General features: G+C 39.9%; 1 protein-coding gene across 4 annotated transcripts in view; it reads left to right on the top strand.

The window, feature by feature from the left end:
• CLYBL (citramalyl-CoA lyase) overlaps nt 1-20868 on the top strand; it is a 241021-nt gene extending 220153 nt beyond the window's left edge. Inside the window, exons 7-9 of one of the 4 annotated variants that reach the window (XR_014298064.1) lie at nt 4020-4144; nt 10425-10534; nt 19499-19560. Coding sequence is in view for 3 of the 4 variants with exons in the window: in XM_082675686.1 (XP_082531812.1) it covers nt 4020-4144; nt 19499-19594 (221 nt within the window). In the remaining variant the exon portion in view is untranslated. Of the gene's footprint in view, nt 1-4019; nt 4145-10424; nt 10535-19498; nt 19619-20621 lie in introns of those variants that run through there. The other 3 variants (XM_082675686.1, XM_082675687.1, XM_082675685.1) reach the window with 3 other exon arrangements.
• The last annotated feature ends 3929 nt before the right edge of the window (nt 20869-24797 follow it).

The following is a 24797-nucleotide window of genomic DNA, read 5'->3' as shown; positions in this document are numbered from 1 at the left end:
CTGGCACTAAGATCAGCGGGTCCTCGAAATCCTGTCCTGGAGAACAGGCAGATATCTGTTGATTGGTGTGCCCAGTCACTCAGATACCCAGGAGCCCAGGGAGCAACCGAAAATTGTATTTTTGCAACAGAAATCTATTTTTTGAAAAACCACAATACGATTCTGTACACAAACACATGTCAGCAGTTGCACACACACACACACACACACACACACACACACACACACGCGTACACAACCATGGGTAAAAAACACCATAAGCTCTTTTATTCTTATTTGTTCTCCTGCTGCAAGTTCTAAGGATATCCTGATCAGAGATGCACCCAAAAAATAAAGAAAAGAGACAAGCATCCATGCTATTCCTTTTGTAAATATTTTTGCAATGTGTTCATTTAGAGGTTAATGAAAGAAACATTTCATAAAGTGACCTTCAGTGTAAAAGATACCTTCGTGGATGTTAATTTAACCCAAAGTAAAATTGAAAAACCATTTTAGTGTTATAGTAGAATTAAATAATGCTCTGACCTTTGTGTTTGTGTCTTTAACATAAAGAGTTAAAATGTGATTCCCCCAATTTGTTAAATAAATAAATAAATGTCTATTATAGAGAAATATTTCTCAATCATCTGAACTATTAATAAATGAATCCTCCCTACATTTAATAGTGACTGAGAAAGAAAGAGTCCCTCCACTGAATCCCTGGCGTTGTCCTTGTCTCTGTGCCTGTGACACCTGCCTCCTTCCAATGACCTGTTAGGATGTGGCCCAAATGGAAAAGTTGGAGAAAAACTCCATGAAATCTATCTAACAGACCCCGATGTTGTTGGTCTAAAATATGTGGCTTTGGCTGCCAAGCAGCCAGATGTTGCTCTGAAATGGGCACTAATACAATAAAAAATAGAAAACACTAAATTGATGGGGGCCTCTCTCACCATCACTCAGGATAACCTGGGTGTCCTCTGCTTCCTCTGGGGTAAATGTTTGCTCCAGAACTTATAAGGGAGTTTGAGAGTTTCTCCAAGAGACGGGACTGAATTAAATTGGTCCCTAATTCAATCGTAGAAGACAAGTTATTGCAAATCAGATTTAAATTTCTAGACTGTGCCCAACTCAGCATGAGGAGCTTACGGACTTGGCACTATTGTTTCTCAACAACAGGGAGTATTAAATCAGAAACAAAATGGAAGTGGGAGGGAGAGGGGAGAGGATGAGGAGGCACGGAGGGTACAGTGCCCGTTATATATTCAAGTGAACTAGTCAGTAAAGGAGGAAGCTAAACTTCAGAGCCATTTTGCAATTTTTAGAAAGGTCTTTATTGTCCCAATTATATTTCTATACACCAAGAAAAGGTAATTAGTCTGATAATAAGATAGATTATTTGTAGTATTTTTAAACAATAAATGCTTTAATGAGTATTTTAGACCACTCACGATCTGCTTGTCCTAATTATTTGTCATTTAATTGCCATACTTGGGGCTTTGCGCAAGAAGGGAGAAAAGGAAGGAAAGAAGGAAGGAAAGAAAGGGGAAGGAAGGAAGGAGGGGAAGAAAGAAGGAGAGCTACACACCCTATCTGAAGCAAGTGGTTGAAAGTTTTAAAATTCAATAAAGTATTATGTTATCCATAACACTGATAAGGATCTGTGCTAATAAGGATTTTCTCGACTTTTAAAAATTAGATATTTTTTAATGAGTTGTAGGTTTTTTGAAACTTAGCCATGTAACAAACAGCTGGTTACAGTTTCTTTTCTGTATTCATTGTTTCATGAGGCCACAATCCATGTAAATTGATTTTAAATCAATGCATTGGCTGTATAAATGACTATTAACTTTAGGAATTATTTTTATAAAAAGAAACCAAAAATAAATCTTAGAATAAAGCTTTAACAGCCTACTTAGTCATCACAGTTATTCTAGTACTACGTGCTGAGAAGAAAGATTATAAATATGAAGCACTATAGGTTTTCTTCTTTTTTGCAGTCTTTTGTAGAAGACAAAAATGACACCATCATACAGTTACCTAAAAGATTTGACAGGTATTGATTTAAAGCACGATATATCAAGTGGTACTGTAAAAAGGATTTCATGGTCATAAATTTTAATGTCTTCCAATTTTGCACCCTCTCAGTAACTTGTCAATAACAGCTCTTCTGTATAAAATATTTGCTTTGCTCCCACATGGCATTAAAGTCTGATGTTCAGTTGTTGGGATATATAAGATTTGACGAAAGATAACTTCACATATGGAGGTTCATAAATTTCTAAAACCTAACACATATCTTAAAATTAGCCTCAGTACCAAAATATGGCTACTTAAAAGCCATCATTAGTTTCACAGCATTGTAAATAGTTTATGTTTGCTTCTCAATTTATAGTGTCTGTACCAAGAAGTTCCCATGAAATCTGGCTTTTTACACATTAGTGTAAATTATGTACATAAATTATAAAATTCAGGACTAACGATTAGTACAAAATGACTACCAGAACTGACATCCTTTATTAATAATATTGTAACAACTGTTAGATTGCTTAAATATAATTTCAATATCTACTATTGAAAAAAGTCTCATTTGTCATCATTGATGTTATTTGTTCCCAGAAATTATTCCTCAAATAATTTAAAGCATCTTTATTTATATAAGATTTTAATGTTTTATTAGTATGCTGACAGATAATGAAATAGCAACATGAGGATGTTTTAATTATGCTACTGTAAAGAAAAGATATTGTTATATTTATTTACTTAAACTCTTTTTCATGAAATAGTAAAAAAATTTTTTTAGAAACATTGTTCTTTTTTCTATTTGACAGAATATAATGACAGTAACAGGAATGCACCTTTAATAAAACATCAAGGATATAATTTGTACTGGCTATATGTTAAAGCAGCTATTTCAAAAGCAAAGCAAATTGATATGCCAACAAATATACTTAGCAGAGTAAATTATCATTAAGTGTACATTCATTTTTAAAGAACCAAATATGTCTGTAATTTTATCATATAATAAAATATAATCTCATCATTATTATAACATTAAAGTATGTTGCATTTTATCAATGACCTGATTAGATTCCACTCTTCCCTGATTGTTAAATCGTTTTTTTAATGACTACATGATTTCATAGAATCCTGTGACTCTTATCTTTGTATAATGTTTTAATTTAAGATTCCTTTTTAAAGCTTTTTTAAAACCGTTACTACAGAAATAAGATTTCTTCTGGGGTGTCTAAGCATCTGTATAAAGGAGAAATATCCAATCTTCATTCCATAAGCAAAAAGGGAAAATCTGAGGGGGGGTTTTTTTGGTTAGGGAAACTTTATGTAATTTTTTATTTAAACATTTTTAAATGGAGTAATCTAGAGATCACAGTGTTCAAATCTGCCTTCTGTTTTACTGTACTGAATAAAATTTTTTCATTGAAATCCAATTTTCTATTAGTGGTTAGAAGGGATACACTAAGTTCATCTGAAAGAAAGAAAATTGAATGTATTATTGTAAGACACTATTGATATTAATATAGTTGTAATGTCTGCTTCTGTAAGCTTTATGAAAACCAACAGACCACTTTTAAAAGAAATCATGGAAGATGGGGTAATGGTACAGAATAAGCAAAAGACAACTTGCAGAATTGGAAAGAATTAACATGTAATTTTTTTCTACTTTAACTCAAAATAATCACTTTAATTTGCAGACATTATCCTTTTAAAGTTCCAGCCAAGCAGTTATTCAACGAGCTGCCTGGTCAATCCACCTGTAACTAAAAATGAGAGATTATCTGCTCTGAGATGGCATTTCTATAGGATCGGAAACACAATTACTCCCATTGTTGTATTTGTTCTTATGGGGTATTCTGGAAAAGCCTGCCTGATTGTGTTATTTTCTTTTTAAAAAGTTCTAAAAATAATTAGTTATTTTACATACAGACTGTAAGGCATTCAGGAGACTGGCGTGGTTGAGACATTTTGTTTGAACATGTGTTTGTTGTTTTGTGTTTCCGGTGTTATTAATCTTTCTGTAGGTAAGCAGGTGATACACCCTAACCAAATTGCAGTGGTCCAGGAGCAGTTTTCTCCTTCCCCTGAAAAACTTAAGTGGGCTGAAGAACTGATTGCTGCCTTTAAAGAACATCAACAGTTAGGAAAGGTAAATGTTTTGTTAATGCCTTGAAACATTGGTGAATCTGGCGTTTAAGATACTGTGGGGAAGAATGAAAAAATAGATACTGTTTGAGTGGTTTTTAAAAACTCGTATTTTGAGGAGGAGGATATGTGTGGGCTTAGGGGGGGACAACATTTACCACTGAGAAATTCACTTAAGGTAAATTTGCCCTTCCACGTTCCTAAATATTTCACTCACTGGATCTCAAGTTTCTCATTTTATTCTTTTCATAAACTATATTGGCAGCCTTTGAGAAAACAGAAGTCTGTTTAGTTTTACTCTACAGACCCGATGCAGCATTCATATGAAAATAATTTTAGATCAGAATGAGAGCAAGTTGTAATGAAATAAACACAGTTTGATCAAATGGCTCTTTTGGAGAGAAGAAATAAATTTCAAGTTATTTTAATTTGGGGAGAAAAAAGTACAAAAATCTCCGGTTTAGTCATTTAAGAGTGGGAGGTTGTATATGTGTTAGTACCAATTTCTGGACCTGAGATTTGGATAGAATAGAAAGCAAATTAACACTGGAGTATGGTTGTTCCTAATTTAGTGCATCATTGAGCCTCGCGTTTCCTGCTCTGTGGGTTTCTGCTATGTAAATATTGCAGTGGTGATGCACAATCTGTCTCCACTTTGTGCCAGTAACACTTAAATTAGGTGTCGCCTGAAGGAAGATTTTATGCTAGTTGCAGCATTGTCAGTTAATTATCTTAAAGGTTATTTGCAATAATACCGTTTGCCTCTTTTTAAGAGGATGGGGGGAAAGTTGCATTTATAAATCCATCCTGGAGGTTATATCTAAACCTGGCCTTGTTACTTACATAAGGAGTGAAGTTTTGATGCCTGTAATGCAAAAGTACTTAGGGGAGAAAGAATGTTGAAACATTATGAAGGTTCTAAATGTTAAACAGTACCCCCTACAAAAAAAAAAGAACAAAATTGGTTTTCAGTGGTGAACCGGTGACATCAGTGTGAGAAGTGTGGCTTACACTTTTCACTGGCAGTAAAAGCACCTAAAAATCCCAGGACTTTCGAAAGTAGGTAACAATATTAAGTGGGTCACTCCCTCCCTCTCATTACCTGCCTTCAGCTCCATCCATGCTCGCATGCTCACCCTCACACACATTCAGGCTCATCTTTGCACAAACTTGCACTTAAAATCAAAAGACGGAATGTATGACACTGGAGACATCCCATTTGGACTATACCAGTTTCAGGATAAACAGCAACCTTTCGTTTCAAATCAGTAGTGACCATCAAAAAAAAACATATTGCAGTGCATAAAAAGATTTTTTCAGTTGACATTATGTTTTATGTCCATTTCTATATCTTGATCCCAAAATCCAGATCCTCCATCAATAAATATAGGTATTTATCTAGAGAGAAGAGCCATATACTTTTACATTTATACATGCAAATAACTCCATCCACTCCCCTCTCCTGCATGCTTGCCTGTGCAGACACTCACTAAATGTTCTGTACCTCCGTGTGTGCCTTATGCCAGCTAAGGATATGTACCTGATAATACTTCCTACTGAAGTAAACTGAGGCAGGATGGGGACCATCAAAACGGCAGACCAAGTAGAGTTCCAGTCTGGGCTAAAACTGCCTTCTTGAACTATCTACACTGGGTTTCACATTGGATAAAATCAAAGGGCGCCACTGGCATTATAAGCAGCTAGAGGTATGGAAGAAGTTACCTAAGTTTCAGTAGCCAGCAAAGAAAATTCAAACTAGAAACACACTCTTTTACCAGCATTTAAGTTCTTGAATGAGGGAAAAACAGCACTTTTCCATTATATCTTGAAAGTGCTATTCCCAGGGAAAATTGCCCTAAAGTGTCCTTGCCTTTTGATGATGGCAACTTAGATGTTAAATTCTGAACTTTTTTTTTTTTTTTAAATAAGAAATGCCCTCTTGTTGGGACATATGCTTTCACAACAGTGTGGTAGAATAGCTTTTCTTAACACAGAACCATAGAAATTAGAGCAGAAGGGAGACTAACTATTAGGTCATTTCTTCCCTGCCCCATTCGTGTAGGTTTGTTTCCTACAGCAAATTCTCCTGGTGCTTTGTCCAGCAAGGTTTAAATGATTCAAGTAATGGGGCTTCCAGTGGGGACATATGGTTATTTTATCCAGTCCGCATGTTTCTTTCACCTTGCCTATAAATTGGCTGGTCACAAAAATTGGGTCTGCAGGTAGGTGACTCTGGGTCTTGAGGGGTCTTGGGGTTTAAATAATGTAGGTTCTGTTTTTAAAGATTTAGTATAAATAGGTCGCTCAGTTGTATAAAATATTGCTTCCAACAAACATCTAATCTGTTTTATTTCAAATGTGACTCACTGATGAAAACATAAACCCTCGGATACTTTGTCCAGAGCACAGGTGACTCTCTCAACAATGGGAAACTGATGGTTTGTGTCCTAGTGAGATACTTACAAATTTCTAAAAGACCTTTTTTCGCCCTCTGATGAAAATTTCATTCAAGTAATGCTTTCAAGCAGAAATGACCCAAGAAGGCAAAATTATGTATCATTGTTTTTCTCTACTTCCTGCTCCCATCTTAAATTATATTCTGCCCTAAGATGAAAGGTATAGCTGAAGTTCACAGTTAGTGCTGGGTCATTAGTATTTTCTATAGTGATAATAATATTATTATTCAAAAATTAAAGTTCTACCTTTTTTTTCCTGTCCCCTCCAAATAACAAACTTCATGAGAATACTTAGATCACAAGTAGATAAATTATTGGGGTTTAGTCTTTAATATCACGGGAATTTTTTTTGTTCTATATTAATTAAAAGTTCTAAGGAAATAAAGTTTGATGCCCTTAGTCTAATGTTGGCTAAAAAATACTTTACATTAAAAAATAATAAAAAATAACTATCTGCTCATATAATCAGTCTCTGTTTGGCAGGTAATGATACTTGTGACTGCTTTGTTTCAGGAAACTAAAGATATTTATTTTCAGGCTAAAAAATTTTGTCTGGCATGACAGTCCCCATCATAAGAATTAGGGCTATAGATTGATATTAGGGACTCATTAAAATCTGTTGGAAAAAGTTTAAACATTCCACATGCTCTGTGCTCCTATTTTAATTCCCATAAGCTAAAATATTTCTACTTTAGCTGACACCAGTTGTGAGGTACATATCCACACTATTAATCACACTTGATTTTTTCTTTCATCCTTCCAGAAAAATATAATTTGAGATACAACCTGTATGTCATTAACTATTTTAGTCTCAAATTATTTGGTGAAATATTTTAGCCAGGATAAATCACTCCCATGTGATTTGTTTTAAATTTGTAAAGTATTTTCTTAAAAGTTAATTTCATTTTTGATGTCATTTTTTCGTAATAACAATGATTCCAATATTTGAAAATTCTCCATTCAGAACTGAATTTAGCATTGTTCATTTTAAAATATGATTTTAACACTTGTTTTGTTATCAACTAAGAACTGTATCTAGTATGAAATTGGATAATTGAAATCATCCCAAGCAAATAATTAGTTAATATTAGATGATATCAATAGAAACTGTAATTTGTATATAAGTAAATACATATACATATTTATACTATATATATATTCATATATGTATGCTACTGAGTATTTTTTCACATCTATATTATAAACTCAGTGCTAAATTCATCACTTCTTAGGCAAAAATGACAGCTAAAGGAAATAGTCGGTTGCTTTTTTAAAATGATTGACAATCCCAGGAAATCCTACATTAAGAATTTACCATTTCTTTTCAAATGGTGGCTCAAACAGAAAAATATGAAAAAATAGCAAAAGGTATTAAGAATAGCAACATGTATTACATGAGATCGATCTTTAAAGGTACTTTGCTAAAATATTCATATTTCTGCAGTGTCTGACTACCAATATGAAGCTTTGCTTCATTTTCAGTATTCTAAGCACTCTATTCATAGTAAATCTGTAAATGCTTTATTTGGTTTTGGAAGGATTTTGTTTAAATTTTTCAATATTTTTTGTTCATTATAGATTCGCAAGCTGGGTAAAAACCAAGGAAGGGAAAGTGTCCACCTTTAAAATCTAGGTTCCACTAGTAATTATAAGGTCAAAAGTAAGGTCACTAGCTGACATAACAACTATAAACAACACACATAACTGATACATCCTAACTTCACTCAAGAGAGAGCAATAATGCAGATTAACATGTTTACCTTAATAACCAAATCCTCTATAGGAATATAAATTGGGAACTTATATCTTAATAAAGAAAGAAAAAAGAAAGAGGTTTTTTCCCTCATGTAAGTCTTTTCGTCTAGAAAATTACAAAGAATAATTCCCCCTCCCCAATATTGAAAGCAAATTATTTTCATAGGTATCTGACTACGGCTCAGACACCTTTCGTTTGTGTTTCCAAATGCAGGGCTTTACAAAAGAAATACTGTTTGGTCCAGATGGCCTTCTAGAAGGCTCCCTGAGAGAACTCAGAAGTCTCTCTAGCCAAAAATATTGTTTCCGCTTATTCAAGTGCCAGAAATCCCACTGCCACTCTTTCACGCAGATCAAATAAACCATCCAAAGATTTGGTTGTTGTCTTTGTCAAAGGAAGGGGTTGATTCCACTAATAGACAACAGTGTGCCCTCCCACACTCATGCATCCCACTGCCCACAGCCTTGCCCCCTTTATTTGTAAGCAGAAATGCTAAAATCAGAACTGAGTGATTGCCAGTGAAAATGAAAGAGGAAGGGACATCACTCTATTTTTAAGATGCTTAGTTATTGCATTTCTCCATTTATTTCCTTGTTCATTGAAAATCTTTAGAACTATATCGCATAATTTTGACTTTAAAAAGTCAAGTTCTTAGAAAATTTGAGAGTCTGCCAATGGTGACTTTAAGGTTGATTTGATTAACAACAAATTGCAGATTTCTAAACGTTTAAAGCAAGGCAGTACAGCTTTACTGCTGATCATATCCTATTTCACATAGGCTTAGTGGCAAGTGGCTGATTTAGTGTTAGGATAAGAGATTTTGTATGTAGGTTAAGTCTGATAATTTTTAAAGTTGTTTGTTTCATCCTTAATTTATAACACATTCTGAAGAATATTTTAATCAAAATACTTCTGGTTTATATGGTTCAGAATTTTTTTCCTGCTCAATTAAAATTTTAAAAAATGTAATTCTGTTAGATGAAATCTCAGAAATATTCTAGTTAAATCCCTTCAGTTTACAACTTATAAAATACACTGAGACCCAACTTGGGTTTGGAAGTTACCCAAGGTCACTCACAGCCAAGGTGGTTATAGAGACCTGACCAGAATTTGGGGCTCACTTTGTAAATAAAGATAAGAACATAGCTTAAATCTGGTTTCAATTCGGTCACAATGAATCTGCACACTAATGACCAAAACTAGATAGAGCTTTAAAAGTATTGTCACAAACAAAATGTGAATTTCATTAGTTCAGATTAGAATCTTTTTCTTAGTCATGCACTTTTTTTTTTTGCATGAGCAGAAACTGATGAGGAAGGAAAGAACAGAGAGTATCCCTGTACCTCCCCAAACTTCCTAGCTATTATTCCCCACATCGCTCCCTCCTTCTCAGTTCTGAACCCTGCGCTTGTCCACTGCCCTGCCCCAGAAAGACTTCTTGGCTCTGATCACTGCAAACCTCATTCTGTTTTATTAGTCATTCAGTCTCCTAAGGTATGTTGGAAACTCTCAGAGCAAGACCGGGAGCCTTTGGCAAAGAGGCCATATCTGGCCCCAAGCTCAGTTTCATCTCACTCAAAGGACAAGTTCCCAAAGTCCTGCTTTCAGTTACACCTGTGGTTGCAAAAACACACCATGCCTTTCAGTGCCTTTAATAGCAAGAGCCAAATAAGGGCCATGAAAGGACAGTTTTACTCCTTGGACATCTTTCTCTCTTTTCCTCTTACGGTATTTATCCCTCTTAGAATGTGTGGGTCTGCATGTGTGTTTCTGTATATGTCCTTCCTGTTCCTTCCCCGTTCCTCTTTCCATGGATTCTTTTTTGTTTCCTCTTTTTCTTTATATCTCTCTTCCTTTCTCACCACATCACCTCCACACCCTGCCACTACCCCATGCCTTCTCTCCTTCAGCTGATTATAATAGAGAAGTTCAGAACATTCTTTTAATATTTTGTGGTACTTATTAAAGAATTTTGTAATTCTTTTTATATTAAAAGCAGCCAAATGGAGCTTTTACTTTACTAAGAAATATAAATCAAGAGTTTCTAGAATTCTCTTTTTTTTTCATTTTAGGTTAGTGGACCTCAATGAAAAAAAAAGTGGGGGAATTTTCCACCACTACCCCAGAGAGTAAAGAATTCTTTCTATCACAGATCTCCCTGCAGCATCTTGGATGGAAATAGGTACACAATATACATTTAGTAAATACTGTTTAGCTAACTGGTTTCTAAATTTCTGACAGTGCTAAAAAGAAATTATTCATTTTACTTTTTAACAATATATATGGTACTGACCTTTTTTCCCTTCTAGAAAAGTTGAAAGAAAATTTTTCACCAATTATTTCATCAGTTATTGTTCATCAGTTGTATTTTAGTAAATGTTTAAAGTTTAAAGTGCCTTCTAGTTAATGTTAGTTCATTTAGATATATTTTCCAAAGAATAATGCTACAGCATTTAAAATAGAAGTTTAATATTATTGGTCTTAGCTGCAAGCTGCTATAAAAAGGCCCTCATTTTCTACTTTTCTTATAGGCAATATCAGCTTAAATTTGACATAAAATATTCTGAATTAAATGCAAGTATTTACACATTTATCTCAGGATTAAAAATAAAATATTTTCCAAGATTTCTAGTTTCAGAAAAAATCTGAGAGGTGATAGTTGCAGAACTCTATGTAATTAGTAAAAGTCAATAAATTATACACTTAACAATGGGTGAAGTTTATGGTATGCAAATTATACCTCAATAAAGCTATTAAAAAACAGAAAATTAAGCACAACGTCAAATGTGCTAGCATATGTGGAAACCCCTTTAGATTGCAATATGCTTATAAATCCAATTGTTTCACCTCGGTAGGTAGCTTTCCATGTGGCATACTTGGCCTGATTTTTCCAGATTTCCTTCTCAAAAGATATTTAAAATAAAGACTTGTCTATTCCTGTCTCATCATTTTGCCTGAATATTTTAAAAGATAAATCCTGTTGCCTGCATTTAGTGGGTTCTGAGAAGAATTTTAAAAACAGAAGGCACCTTTGGTCTCCCTATCCGTTTGTGAAGTAAGGATGCTCTGGTCCACTGAGACCCTCCATCTGGGCAAGTAGACAACTCAGGACTGGTCACATATTAAGATAATTGACCTAAACATTCACCTCAGCTCTCCTCCCTACTGTTCAGCCACCTCCATCTTCCCTGCCAAATTCATCTTCCAAATCTTCTACTTATTCTTCTTTACTCCTCCAGCTTCGTAAAACTATTGGTAAAGTCCCAAATTAATCTTACCAGTGTCCAACACATGAGTGTTTCTATTTCCTGTGTAGGGCTAAAGCTAAATAATTTCGTGCTTCCTTTTTAAAAAGCAAGATGTTAATGATGTCCCTTCATTTTACATCCACTCAGGTCCCACGTTCCAAAGAATTTCCTCTTTTTATAAACGTGTCAGGCCATTTGTCTTCACTAGTAGTCTTCCTTTTCCTTCTCACCGTCTGCTGAAAACTGTCCTGTTTCACCACTGCCTCCGGCATAGCTGTGCTCCCAACTGCTGGTCACCTGCATCTGATTCGTATCTCCTGCGGCTGATAAGTTTTTAAATTCTTTTAAATGGATTTAAGAGAATTAAATACAGAGGGGCCGCTTGGACAGGTGATTCCCCACATCCTCTCAGGCAGCACTGACCTGGCAGCTGGAACTGCACTGGGGGGCATACAGGACCCTCCATCCCATTCTCCATGGAGGGTTCTGTGCTCTTTTTTCAAGCCAGAGAGCCACAGGGGAAAGACAGGGGGAGGGATAAGGAGGGAGCTTCTCCAGACTTTTCCACCTTTCAGAACTTGGAAAATAAATCCAACAGGCTGCCCAGGATGCAGGATACCCAGCACCGGACACCCCCTCAGAGGCTGTGCTCTGAGGCAGGGGCTGAAGGGATCCTGTTGAAGCAGTTCAGTAGGCCTGAACTGTCACTATATTCCCCAGTCAGGCACAAAACAAACCCCCTTCAAATATTTCAGCTGTTACATTCTTATGAATCATTTAAAGGGTCTCCCCATCTAAGGCCATGGAATATCACCTGTGAGAATTTCAGTGCTAGTAGTAAGGACAGATTAGCCAAATGTGAATTGCCCATGTTGAAAGACTTCAGTTGAGCTTTTAGAAATTTCAAGTAGAGATATATTAAGATCTGTAAATTCTCTGGTCATAGAGTGAATGATTATTGAATTTTAATTCAAAATATTAAAATACCTATCAAATTATCACTACAATTTAAAGTGTTAAAAAAAGAAAAACACGTTCTCTATTCCCCAAGTCCTCAATAGTATTCTTTTACTCTCGATGGCAGTTTTAAAAGATGATTTATCCATAAAACAAAGGGTTACTGATATTCAGAAGCACATACAAAGATCAAACGTCACCTCCTTTAATCCTTCTTACAAATGCTTTGGGTTTTTTGAGGACTTAAAATGTCATTCACATTTTTATTAGTGAATTTTTTCTCACTGAAAATATCCTTTGGTATTTCTGCCATCATAATAATTATAGTAAAAGCTTCCAAGTGGAAACTCAGGATGGAAGCACGTTGCATTTCAGTTATTCCCAAGTCAGTTATTAAAATTGCATTTTCACATACTTGCTTATCTGGGCCTTACCTATATGTCATTAATTTTTTCAGCCTCATTCTAAGTAATAATATCTCTGGGGGCTTCCCTGGTGGCACAGTGGTTGAGAGTCCGCCTGCCGATGCAGGGGACGCGGGTTCGTGCCCCGGTCCGGGAAGATCCCACATGCCACGGAGCGGCTGGGCCCGTGAGCCATGGCCGCTGAGCCTGCGCGTCGGTCCGGAGCCTGTGCTCCGCAACGGGAGAGGCCACAACAGTGAGAGGCCTGCGTACCGCAAAAAAAAAAATCTCTGAAATAACAGTTTAGATATGCTAGTTATTTTTTATAAATCACATCAAAATAAATTTTTAAATATAGTATATGTAAAATAATGTATATTAAATTTTTTTGATATTAATTTTTTCTATAATCATCTTATGTACCATGGTTACCAAACATGCTTTGAGGTATACTGATTAGTGGGAAGAGTTTGAGATTTGGGGTGAAAAACCGAAGATTCTAGTCCTATCCTACTCATAAGTTGCTTTAAAAAGATGAACTAATAACTGAACTGCAATTTTTCTATCTGTAAATCAGATTGTTGGATCCCCAGACTACTCTAGAACAGAGAAAAAATTACCCAGAATAAAGGAAAGGAAACAAGTGGTTCAATTTCCTCCCCTCAGGGTCCAGGGCCCCCTTGGGTCCCCCAGGGCAGGGAGCAAGAACAGAGGGAGCCCTGTGGGTCCCAGTCTGGCTGCATCAAGCAGGGACTGAGTCCTGTGTGCTTTGTCGTGAGGAAAGTCTGTTGTCCCTCTTCCAGATTGCTCTCATTGAGGCTAGATTAGTCTCCCTTTCCTCAGGCCCTAGAGAAACCCCTTCATCAACAGACAGATCCAGTAACTCGTACTGTGGTCCTTCATTTTGCTTATCTATTGAGTCACTGATGACCAGAAGTACAGGGGGCTCTTGTCGAACACAGAAGGCCAACCCCACTTGCACATATGGATACACTGCTCTTTTTCCCCTGCCCCTCTCTTGACCTTCATTTGGCATCTCTAACCTTCTAAAGCTGACTTTAAAAGTACCCGTTCCCTTGGGAATTCCCTGGTGGTCCAGTGGTTAGGACTCCACACTTTCACTCCTGAGGGCCCAGGTTCAGTGTCTGGTTGGGGAACGAAGATCACGCATGCTATGCGGCACAGCTAAATAAATAAATAAAGTACTGTTCCCCAAAGCCCCTCCGAGGCCAAACCACCCCGTTTTGATGGCTCTTTCTCTCTGCAGCTTCTAATTCCTTAAGCCCCACTTACAGATAGACTCGCTTGCACTTTAACCGTTAAGTCATTTGCATGAGTTAACCTGACCCCAGCCCAACATCACATTTGTTTAGGTCAGTCCCTGTGTCCTACTGGAGGCTCAGCAAGTGTTGGCCAACTGACCAGGGAGTATTACCAGACCAGGGAAAGATCAAGTGGCACAGAAAGACACTTGCAGATAAAGGAGAGCAGAAAGGTAAGAGTGATTCTATCTTCCCAAGTCATTGTCCCCTCAGTCACCCAGCTCAGGCCCCACAAAAGACACAAGCTTCAGAACCATGTTTTGGGTGCTGGATTCTGGGGATTCAAAGATATATGAGCCCCTGTCCTCAAGGGCTTCCCAACACAGTGAGAAAGACAGCGACGTAAACAGATAATTACAGTAGAATGTGACAAGTGTTGTTACAGGAGGATGTATAAGGGAAGGAAGGAGAGAAATGAGCCCAACCAGGGAAGTCTAAAACTGATTCACGGACATGACATCTTCTGACGTCTTGAAGCATAAGGAGCAGTTTGCTGGACAGACAGGGAAAGGACTATCAGAGCAGAGAGCAGAGCCTGTGGGAGAGGTGTAGAGGGGGGTGTGTGTGTGTGTGTAGACTGGCAGGAGACTAAGCTGAGAGCAGAGGCAGGGCCTGGTCTCACCGTGGGGAGCCCTGGGCCCCCAGCTAAGGAGACTGCACTTGATTTTGTAAGTCCAAAGGGAACCAGAGCAAGGTTTAAGCAAATGGATGATCTTATCTGATATTTTAGAAAAATAACATCACGGTCCCAATTAGGAAGGTATCCCAGCACTCTCTCAACAAGACCTCTACTAGCCAGCTTGGGAGCCAGGCAGCCTCCACACTGAGCTTTGGGTGCCTGGTTACCAAACTTAAATCCTTACCCCTTAACCAAATTGTGAGGGAACCAAGGCCATACTAGGGCCTGTCCAAGGACTCCAAGTGTGATAGGTTGAAAAACAGGAAAGAAAGAATGAAACAGTGCCCATCTGTGTCTCTGTGAGAGCATCATATTCCCCATTTTGAGGGGTATCAAGGAGCAGTTAACTTTGGGAGTAAGGAAGAGCTATGTGATGGGAAGTCAGGGCTGGGCCTGAGAGATTTTAGCAAGAAGAGGGTATAACCAAGGTCCTAAAGACAAATTCCATAGTGACCAACATTGACTAAAAGTTTTAGGAATTCACTGGGAACTGTAATGAGGTAAATAATTTATTGGGCATAAGACTTAGCATCATAGAGGAAGAAATAAAGTGTCACTCTGAAAAAGAAGGCATATAGCAGCTGTGCTAAAATGTTATCATTAATTCTGACACAGCAACATCAGCATGGGAATGTGCCAAAGAGAACTCCCTGAATGCCCAAAGAAGTTATTTGAAAATACAGTGAGTAGGGAGAGAATTAGATCAATTTATGGATGCTAGAAAAGTACTCTTTTAGTACTCTACAGAAAAAAATTCTCAAGTGCTAAGTGCCAGAAATGTGAAATATATGAATATTTCCCATAAATGTTATTACTCTTGTCATCACCACCATCATGATCACCAGTCCTTTTGCCATCAAATTGTAAGTCAGATTCTCCCCCATTGAAGAACTTCAAGGTCTGACAAAGTTCATGTTATTTCAATGCCTATCTTACCACCAGGCAATGACCCAGATGTTAGAAAAAGTACAGCCCAATAAGTAATTGTTTTCCTTCGTATACAGACAACACCTATGCAAAGGTGATACTGCTCTTCATTTCCAGGAGGCTGAAGCCATAGACATGTGTATAGTAAGATGTGCCAAAGTGGCTGACTAGTGATTTATTACAACAAATAACTCAATAGGTAATTGCTGAATAAAAGCCCGTTGTGCACAGAGGTGGAGCCCCATGACAGCTCTAGCGGGAAACGCATGACATGCACTAGGTATACAATATCATGTCTAAGTCAACAGTGTGAAATGGCAAACATGGTCCTGATTGGTAAGAAGGGCAGCCTTTTCAGGCCTCTGATCTCCCTATTCATAACACTGGCTTTTTCTCTAATTCTTGTTGTGTTTTATGGCACCTGCTTCCATGCTCTTCCTGCAAATTTTAGGTCCTTGAGAGCAGGGATGGAGTGTTGTACCCATTTAAAAGCCAGCCTAACCATTTCTACCCAGGAGAGCTAAAACACAGAGCTTCTCAAACTTCAATGTGCATTAGAATCATCAGAGGGTTCCTGGCCAACGCTCGGACCTTCTGCATGAAACCTGATAGGATGGAGCCCAAGAATCTGCATTTTAACAAGCCACCTCCCGATTAGATGATTCTGATTCAGGCGGCCAGGCAACCCACTCGGAGAACAATCCACAAGCCCAGGGCGTAAGCCTGGAGCACACGCTTTGGATCAAATAGAGCTAGGTTTTATACCAGTTGTATACTCAGTGAGCTACAGGGCAGACTCATACAAGTTTCTTCATGCCTCGGTTTCCTCAGTTATAATATGGGGATGGATATATACTCATAGAAACAAATGAATACGTGCTCATTGCCAGGGGATGGAGGAGGGGGAATGGGGAGTAGTTGTCTGTAATGGTACTGAGTTTCACTTTTGCAAGATGAACAAGTTCTGGAGATCTGTTGTGCAGTAGTGTGAATCTACTTAACACTACAGACTCATACACTTAAAAATGGTTAAGATGGTGAATTTGTGTTATGTGTTTTTACTACAGTTGAAAAGAAAAAAAAAATTTGTTAATGGGGATGGGTCATAGTATCTACCTCACAGTGTTTTTACGAGCATTACCTGAAATAAAACATGTCAAGGACCAGGCACAGTCCTGGGGCTAGCAACTGCTCAAGAAATTATAGCTATTATTATTGTTGTAGTCATGGTTGTTAAGGCTTTCAACCATGAATGAGTTACTACTTAGAGGCATTTTAAACCAAATTATATTCTGAATCTTCAAGCTGATGGAAGTTCCTTCTTCTTTTCAAAATGGTACACCAGTTTCTGGTGTACCAGAAACGCACTGAGCTGTGAAACCGAAACTTATCTATGATCACACATTAAGGAATGTTTCAAACCCTCCCCACAAATCCAGGTAGCTTTTGACAAGCTGCATTCTTCCAAATCCTGACCAACAGACTGTTCACATTTCACATGTAGATCCATATGTTAAAAAACCAACCATATTCTAGGTCGATGTGAAAGCAGGAGGATATTCGTATTAGGAAGTCTTGATTCTTAACACTAAAATCCTCAATTTGCAGAGATGAAGGAAACAAAGAACAAAAATGTTAACTTTTGTTTTCCAGCTTAAGCTTAACAAAGGAAGTCAAGCAAAATCTGCCACATAAAAGAAAGAAATGATTTCCCTGTCTTGAAAAACTACATGAAATATTTTGCATCTTTGACGTGCATGTGGAATCCAAAGCGGAGTCAGGGAACATGGCATAGACCCAAAGCCAAGTCATCTTGATTCTCCGTGCATCATTTTGATTTCATGTGCATCTAGGCTAATTTCATCTCTGTTATTATTAGCCTATTATTTAAGCTTTAGCAGGACACACGTGCTGTTTTACAGGGCCAGAATCCACGTGGTGGATGGATAACCAGGAGGCCTTTGGTCTTCATCATATACTCCAATAAGAAGACTAGACTCTCGCCTTGTAAAACAGCACGAGTCCCATGCCCTGATTTCACATGTCATGCGAACCCACAGAATATCCTTAGAACTTCTAACCAAATTCATAAAATTCATCATGGTCACAGAGACAACTAAAATTAGCTCTAGGTTGAATGAAATTAGGCACAGACCAATCTGGGAGTATAAATAGTAAAATGGGCAGATTGGAAAATGACCTAACGGTATAGGATTTTAGGCAACACAGGTGTTCATATGAATCCGATTTCTCATTCTCGGGCTGAGAAGGCTAAGCACTGGTGAGAATTCTAATCCTAATGACTTTTAAATCTCTCTTGATTAAAAAACAAATTTCAAAGTCACTGCTAAGGATTCCCTGCCAATTTTTTTTAACCTCCATTCTGTGTATAACTCTATGTTATTATAAAAGATGAGGGTTTCCAGCGAGCCCAGGAGACCATCCCAGAAGTCCTGAATAATGACAACATTGACTGTTGAGAGGTGGTACTTGTAAAATCCAGAAATGGATGGCAGTATATACAAATGGACCATCACCAAGGATTATAATTGCTCCAACCCACCTTCAGGTCTCAAAAGACCACCTGCTCCCCACTCACACCAGCATCCTTACCAACAGGTAGAAAGAAGGGGAATTAAGAAGAGCTGTAATTGAAAACAGCAAAAAGAAATGATTAAAAGAACATGAATAACCAGACATTAATTTCAGATTCATACTGCTTCTGTCCATTTAATTCTTTTTCTGAGGCACTAAAGAAGCTACCTTATCATCATAATGTGGGAGTCTCTAATGAAGGCTTGAGGTTCTGAGACCCAAGTACTAGCCCCAGCTCTATCTTTTCCTAGTCAAGTGACCTTGGAGAATCACTTAACTACTCTGGGCATCAGAGTCCTCATCTAGAACAGCACTGAGATCACATGACACATTCAATGAGTATTTGCAGAAGTTTTTAAAAAGTGAATCTGTAAAATGGGTATAAATCAGGAGATCGCAGGTTCTTTCCAGGCTAACCATTCAACAGACCTATGATTTTTTGTTACAGACTCATGTCCCCTGTCATTGTAATCCTTTTCTGCAAAAGTGTGTACCAACAGAAGAATCTCTTTTTACTCAGTATAATCCTACCTTACATTTTCTCATCACATGATAGTGTTACCCCTCAATTACGTTACAACAAGAAGGAAGCATTCTTCCTTTAACCTGATCATACAATTATTTATTCAAACAATAATCAGTTGCCAGAGCATATTACTGTTTTCACAGTTCTATGCAGTATTTCAAAAAGTATATAAGGAAGTATTTACATTTTCCTTCCACCCTTGTTTTCTGCTTGATTTCAGGAGTTAAATGAGCAGTTTCCAATACCTTGTGCCTGATGTTTTTCCTCTCCATTAAAATGCTGAAGTGTTTTTTTTTTTTTTTTTCCTTTTTAGGAGGAAAAAAGAAATCTTTCCCCTGTAATTTACTTTGGCTTTCTCAAAAGTTGGGTAGGAAAGTCAGTATAATTCAGGTGGAATCTAAAATGTTCTTGTTGTACAAGTGTGTGCAGAAAGGAAGCCTGTAATTTCCGAGCATTCTTTCAGGAAGTTTGTATTCTCTGTCTTCCAGGGAGCCTTTACTTTCCGAGGGAGTGTGATCGACATGCCATTACTGAAGCAGGCCCAGAACATTGTTAGGCTTGCCATCTCCATCAAGGAAAAATGATCTGCTAAATGAAGCTCTCATCAGGTGGGCTGAACATATACAGTGGGTTCCTTAAAGACAAGCCATAATACTCAAGGCAACTTGTTAGTATGCCAGATGGGAGCCTTTCTTCATTTACAGTTCATGTTAATCACATTTTTTTTTTTTTTTTTTGGTTATCTCACTGGCCAGTTATTCCTCTAAAAATGAACTTTCTTCTTTTTGATTCCAAGCTTATGATTTTATTGTTCACGAATGTGTTACAAGTACAAACTTATGATTTCACAGGGAGATAAAATAGTGGAGAGAGATGGGCTGTTCCAGGAGAAGTTTGGTCTTTAATGAAACAGATCTTTCCCAAATACGTATACTCCCTTCACCCTGCTCATGTTAGATGTTTCCCACGTTGTGCATTGTTCACTCGACACCAGAAATAGTTTTAAGAAAGGCCAACCTTTTAAAAAATAATAACTCAATGAAGCGTTGGTGTTTATTTCACTAGTAATCTGATAAAACAACAGAGATGGCATAGAAAAGTTGATTAAGTACCATACTGGTTTATATAGATATCTTCTAAAAATAAATCTTCAAAACTGATTACTTTAACCTCCACCACTCCACCACCCCCAAAAATGAAATATCCCTATCCTTGAACTGCTAGGTGATCACTGTGAAAGCCCTCATCCTGGGTGAATGCTTTGGGTCAACAGTTACCAGCAATTAAAAAATAAATGTGCAGAAGCACAAGACCATCCATTCTCTCCCTTTATTTCCCTGTTTAACTGTTTGCCATTGAGGCCATTTCCCCCCTGTAAATGTATGGCTGGGACAGGGCCCCCTCAGCAATAAACTTGTAGCCTCTAAGAAGACACAATGCCACAGAGCTGGTGCATATGGTCCCCTGTGAGATTTGCATCACATTAGAGATGCTGCTACAGGTCATATGGGTGGTGTGGTTAACGGGCTTAGTAAAGCTGTTTTGAAGAGGTTAACCCAGCTTGTAGTAAGGGTAAATAAACATAACAACCAGCCATTCTTCCCTATTCAGCATGTGCTCTTATATTGAAGGCTAAAGGGTATTGAAGCTGCGAAGGATCAACTTGTGTTTGCCAGAGGACGCCAATGAAATTTGAAACACCAACAATCAGAGATTTTGTTTCTGCTCCTCATTAAATCATGAGCTTTTGTGTGGAGACTCTGGACGACTGTTCTTTAAGAAATTAACAGAATGGGAAGTTCTAAACTCTACACCAACCTTTTCATGACCTACACAGCAGCAAAGCTGCTACCCTTAGACAAACACCGCGGGGAAGGCTGTTCTGTTTATTTAAATTCGTAAATAGAAAACAGTTGTTTTTTATTTTCATTTTTTACCTCCTACGCCCTTTTAGTTTATTTCCTATGTGGCCCCTACCATGTGCCCCACCCAGGGGTCTACTTTCCCCTACCCCTTCCAGTTCCTCCAGGAAGCCCAAGAGGGGAGGAGGGCTGAAGGTTATATACAAGGAAAGGCATCATGGAACCAAAGCAAAGTGGGAGAGGCCCACGTGTGGTCATACAACATCCACCTCCAGTGCAGGGCAGTTCCGACAGGCATGCAGAGGAACCTGATCCAGGCTGGGCAGTTCTGGGAAACACATGCTCTGAGACACTAACATTCTCAAACACGGGGCCCGACAAGGCGGCTCTTAACTGAGATGGGATGTGCTGCGCTGGAGCCCTGCCTCCCCAGGGCATCGCACCCCCCAACCCCTCGAGAGCATGGGTCGTAGCTGGAAAGAAAGGTGGGAGCCTGCCTCGTCCTCACTCGGAGGAGCTGGAAGGAGGAAGACAGTGTCTCAGCCAACTTGGGAGATGACTGGCCTCCAGCCAAACTGGGCTTGAGGGCTGCGGACAGTGACAGTGGGCAGCAGTTACAGGAGAAGCCATCCCTGCAACCCACGGCGCAGCTGTGCCCGCCTAGGGTGGTAGTCGGTGTGCACAGGGTAGACCAGGACCATAGGTGCCCACGCAGCTGGACCCCACTGCTCAGCACACAAACACAGGAGGACCGCTCAGAAGGCAGAGGGAAGCCTCCTCTCATTTTGACACCCTCAGGGTGTTGGAAGCATAGGCAGGACCTGTCTTAAACAAAAGACGATAATAAAAGCCTTTCTTCATACTTCCCTACAGGCAGCCTCCACTTCAACTCCACTGTCCTGCCCATCCTCACGTGTTGGTCCAGATAACCCCACCTCAGGCTTTGACAGGAAGAAAGGGCGACGCTCTAGTCTCCACCCCTGTTACACAGGCAACCCCCAAACCCTATAGATGGACCTCCTCGAGCCTGGGGCTCACTGAGAGCCAAACCCTCCAATCTAAGGGACCCCAGATGCCAGGGTGAAGGCATGCAGACCTCGGGAAGAGCAATCCTCTCAGCAAGGTCTCCAGGGGGCCCTGAGGGCCTGGACCTGACTAGGTGTTCCCCACCCCCATCACCAACGGGCCCACAGGTTCCTAGATTTCCAACCATGTTGGACTGGTCACCACGCCCTTTATCTCAAACCGCACTTTGTTCCAACAAAAGCACCTTGTTGTTTAAGTCTCCCTGAGTGTCAGATTTATCATCTTCCTCATAACCCCAGGGTCCCAATTATGATAGGATCATGACACTGGGACACACTAGAGCCAAAAATCTGGACCAAGGTCCCACTCTCTGAGCACAGACCCTACAAGAGGGACCCAGAAGAGGGTTTAGTCAGAGTCAGAGATCCATCATGCTTCATTCCTTGAGGAACAAAGGCAAGGAGATGTTGGGAGACAAGAGGTATCCCCACTGTTTTCCCACCCACATCTCTCTGGTGCCTCGGGTGGGTGAAGGTAATACAGGGAGGGTGGGAGGGAGGGCTGGGTGAGCTCACCCCACTCGGTATGTGACAGTGCCCAACCTGGGGAATTCCTCCCAGCTAGGAATGGACTGACTGCAAGAAGAGAACCTTGCAGTAATCTGATTAATTAAAAACCGTACCTGTTTATATTTTGTGTAGCTCATCACAAGCTGCTTCACCATATTACCCCCCTGTTATTAATTCTTGGGGGCTAAATTATGGGTAACACTATTAAAACATTATCAGAACTGATGAGAAACAATTACTTAGAAAATGAGCCAGGACAAGATTGAGTTGAGAACATCAGTGGTGATCACTGCAGATTAGTTTAATAAATCATCAGGTGTAAGGCAAGACTGACTGTATGTATGCAAAGCCCCGTCACGGGAAAATGAAATTGAGATTCTTTTGGCATAATTTTTTCATTAATCTCAATAGGACCCGAGTGGTGTAGATTGTTTTATTCCCTAATACCTTGCCTGAGGGGGGGTTCCCAGTAATGTCTTCATTGTTTTACTGAGGTCTTAATGACAATCTGTGACAACCTCATTTTAATGTATAGAGGATTATATCAGTACCATCATGTTTTATTGAAATGGCGAGAGGAACTCCAGCAGAGTCCGGAGTCAGGCACTGTCCCTGAGCGCAAGTTGGGAAGTTCCCCAGCATCTGGGTGCGGTTCCCTTCAGATTTACAAGTATTGAACCGCTAACTGCCCTGACATCCTCTCCTCCAGGGACTGACTGGGAAAAGTGTCTTCAACAACGAAGACTTGCCGCCTCCAATTTGAATTTGAAAGTAACTCATTGCCTGGCATATTTTGCTGCGTAAATGGAATAGACCGTGTAGGGTTTTTTTTTTCTTTTTTTTTCTCTTCTAAAATATTATGATGAACATTCCAGCCCCTAATAGTTCTTCGGCAGTTCGGGAAACTGACCTTCAGTAGGGACGATGAATTTTCTAATGATGTCTTAAGAGGAGAAGAGTTAATACGTGCTTTTTCATTTGAAGGGCATTCTGCTTCTATGGTTTCTGGTTAGCTTGGAAAGCTAAATGTCTTCCGTTCTGATTTTGATTTTTACCTCTAGTATAATACTTGGGAGGCAGTTGATGGTACAAAACAGGTTCTGAGATTAACAGCAGGATCTTGTGCATATTGATGCTGCGGAGGGTCACCGAACCGGTTTGTAACCGCAAAGCTTGTGCCCCAGGCTGGGGGACACTGTCCTCCCAGCCCTGAGACCCTCCCCCCCACCCCGGCAGGTTTTCACATTGCAACTTAGGGGGAAAGTAATCAGCCGACCTCAACACTTAAATGTTAAAACCTTGGTCTTTCTTTCCGCGCTTTATTTTAAATCGGGGTGGGATAGGGGGTTAAGAGAGCAAACAAATGGAGAATAAATTACTTTCAAATACCTTAGTACCAGAAAGCTTGCGCGGTGGGACCGGGCAGCTTTTTAGTGTTCTGTGACGGGTGGTGGTGGTGAGTTTGTTTAAATTCCAGCGATTATTTGGCAACGTATTTCCTTATGAATCTATAAGAATTGCCAACGACGAAAAGAAAGTGATTTGTAGGAAGGAACCGAAATCATCTTTAGCGCCTTTAGATGGTTTGCTGCCGATCGAGCCCCGTTTCAGCTAAACGGGCTGAAGCCTACAGATTTTTTTTACTTTTTAAAATGTTTTACAAAATCTTTTGGGATTCGTTTGTCGCTCACGCCTGCCCTTTTTTAATTTCTGTGTTCTTCGGCTGTAAGCGACCCGCTCGGTTTTACTGTTTGCTTCTTGCGACGGGGAGGGCCGGCGATCTCGGGGACCGCGCGCCCCGTCGGAAGGACGTGCGCCCGCCGGGCCGGGACACGCCGAGTCCGCCGGTGTCGGGGACGCCCCGACGCGGAGACCGGCGGAGCCCGGCCAGTGCGCCCCGTGGCCCCGGTCGTGCGCGGCGGCCGCTCCCGGAGCTGCGACCGGGCGGGCGAGCGGGCGGGGCCGGGGCGCGCAGTGGGCCGGGGCCGGGGCGCGCAGTGGGCCGGGACCGCGGGCCGCCTGGAGCCTGCGAGCTTGTCGCGCAGCCCCGCTGTAATGGTGGCAGATCAAAGGCTGCCCCGTGTCCCCGCGGAGCCCGGGACAATCCCGCGCCTTTGTGCGCTGTTGCTAGGAGCCCGAGAAACTAAGAGAAAGTGTCAGGAGCATGTTAATCAGACTCGTTACAGTGTAACAATAACGTCTCTCTCGGGTCTCCCAGGCCCCGCGCACCCCGCGCACAGGCCCGACACCTGCGCGGGGCCCTCGCGCCCGCCCTGGGGACCGGCCGGCCCCTGTGTCTTCCTCCGAAGTCGGCGCCGCGGCCAGGCGCC

Source organism: Grampus griseus (assembly GCF_964374135.1).
Source record: "Grampus griseus genome assembly, chromosome: 18".
NCBI lineage: Eukaryota > Metazoa > Chordata > Mammalia > Artiodactyla > Delphinidae > Grampus > Grampus griseus.
This window is presented reverse-complemented; position numbering and strand designations above follow the sequence as displayed.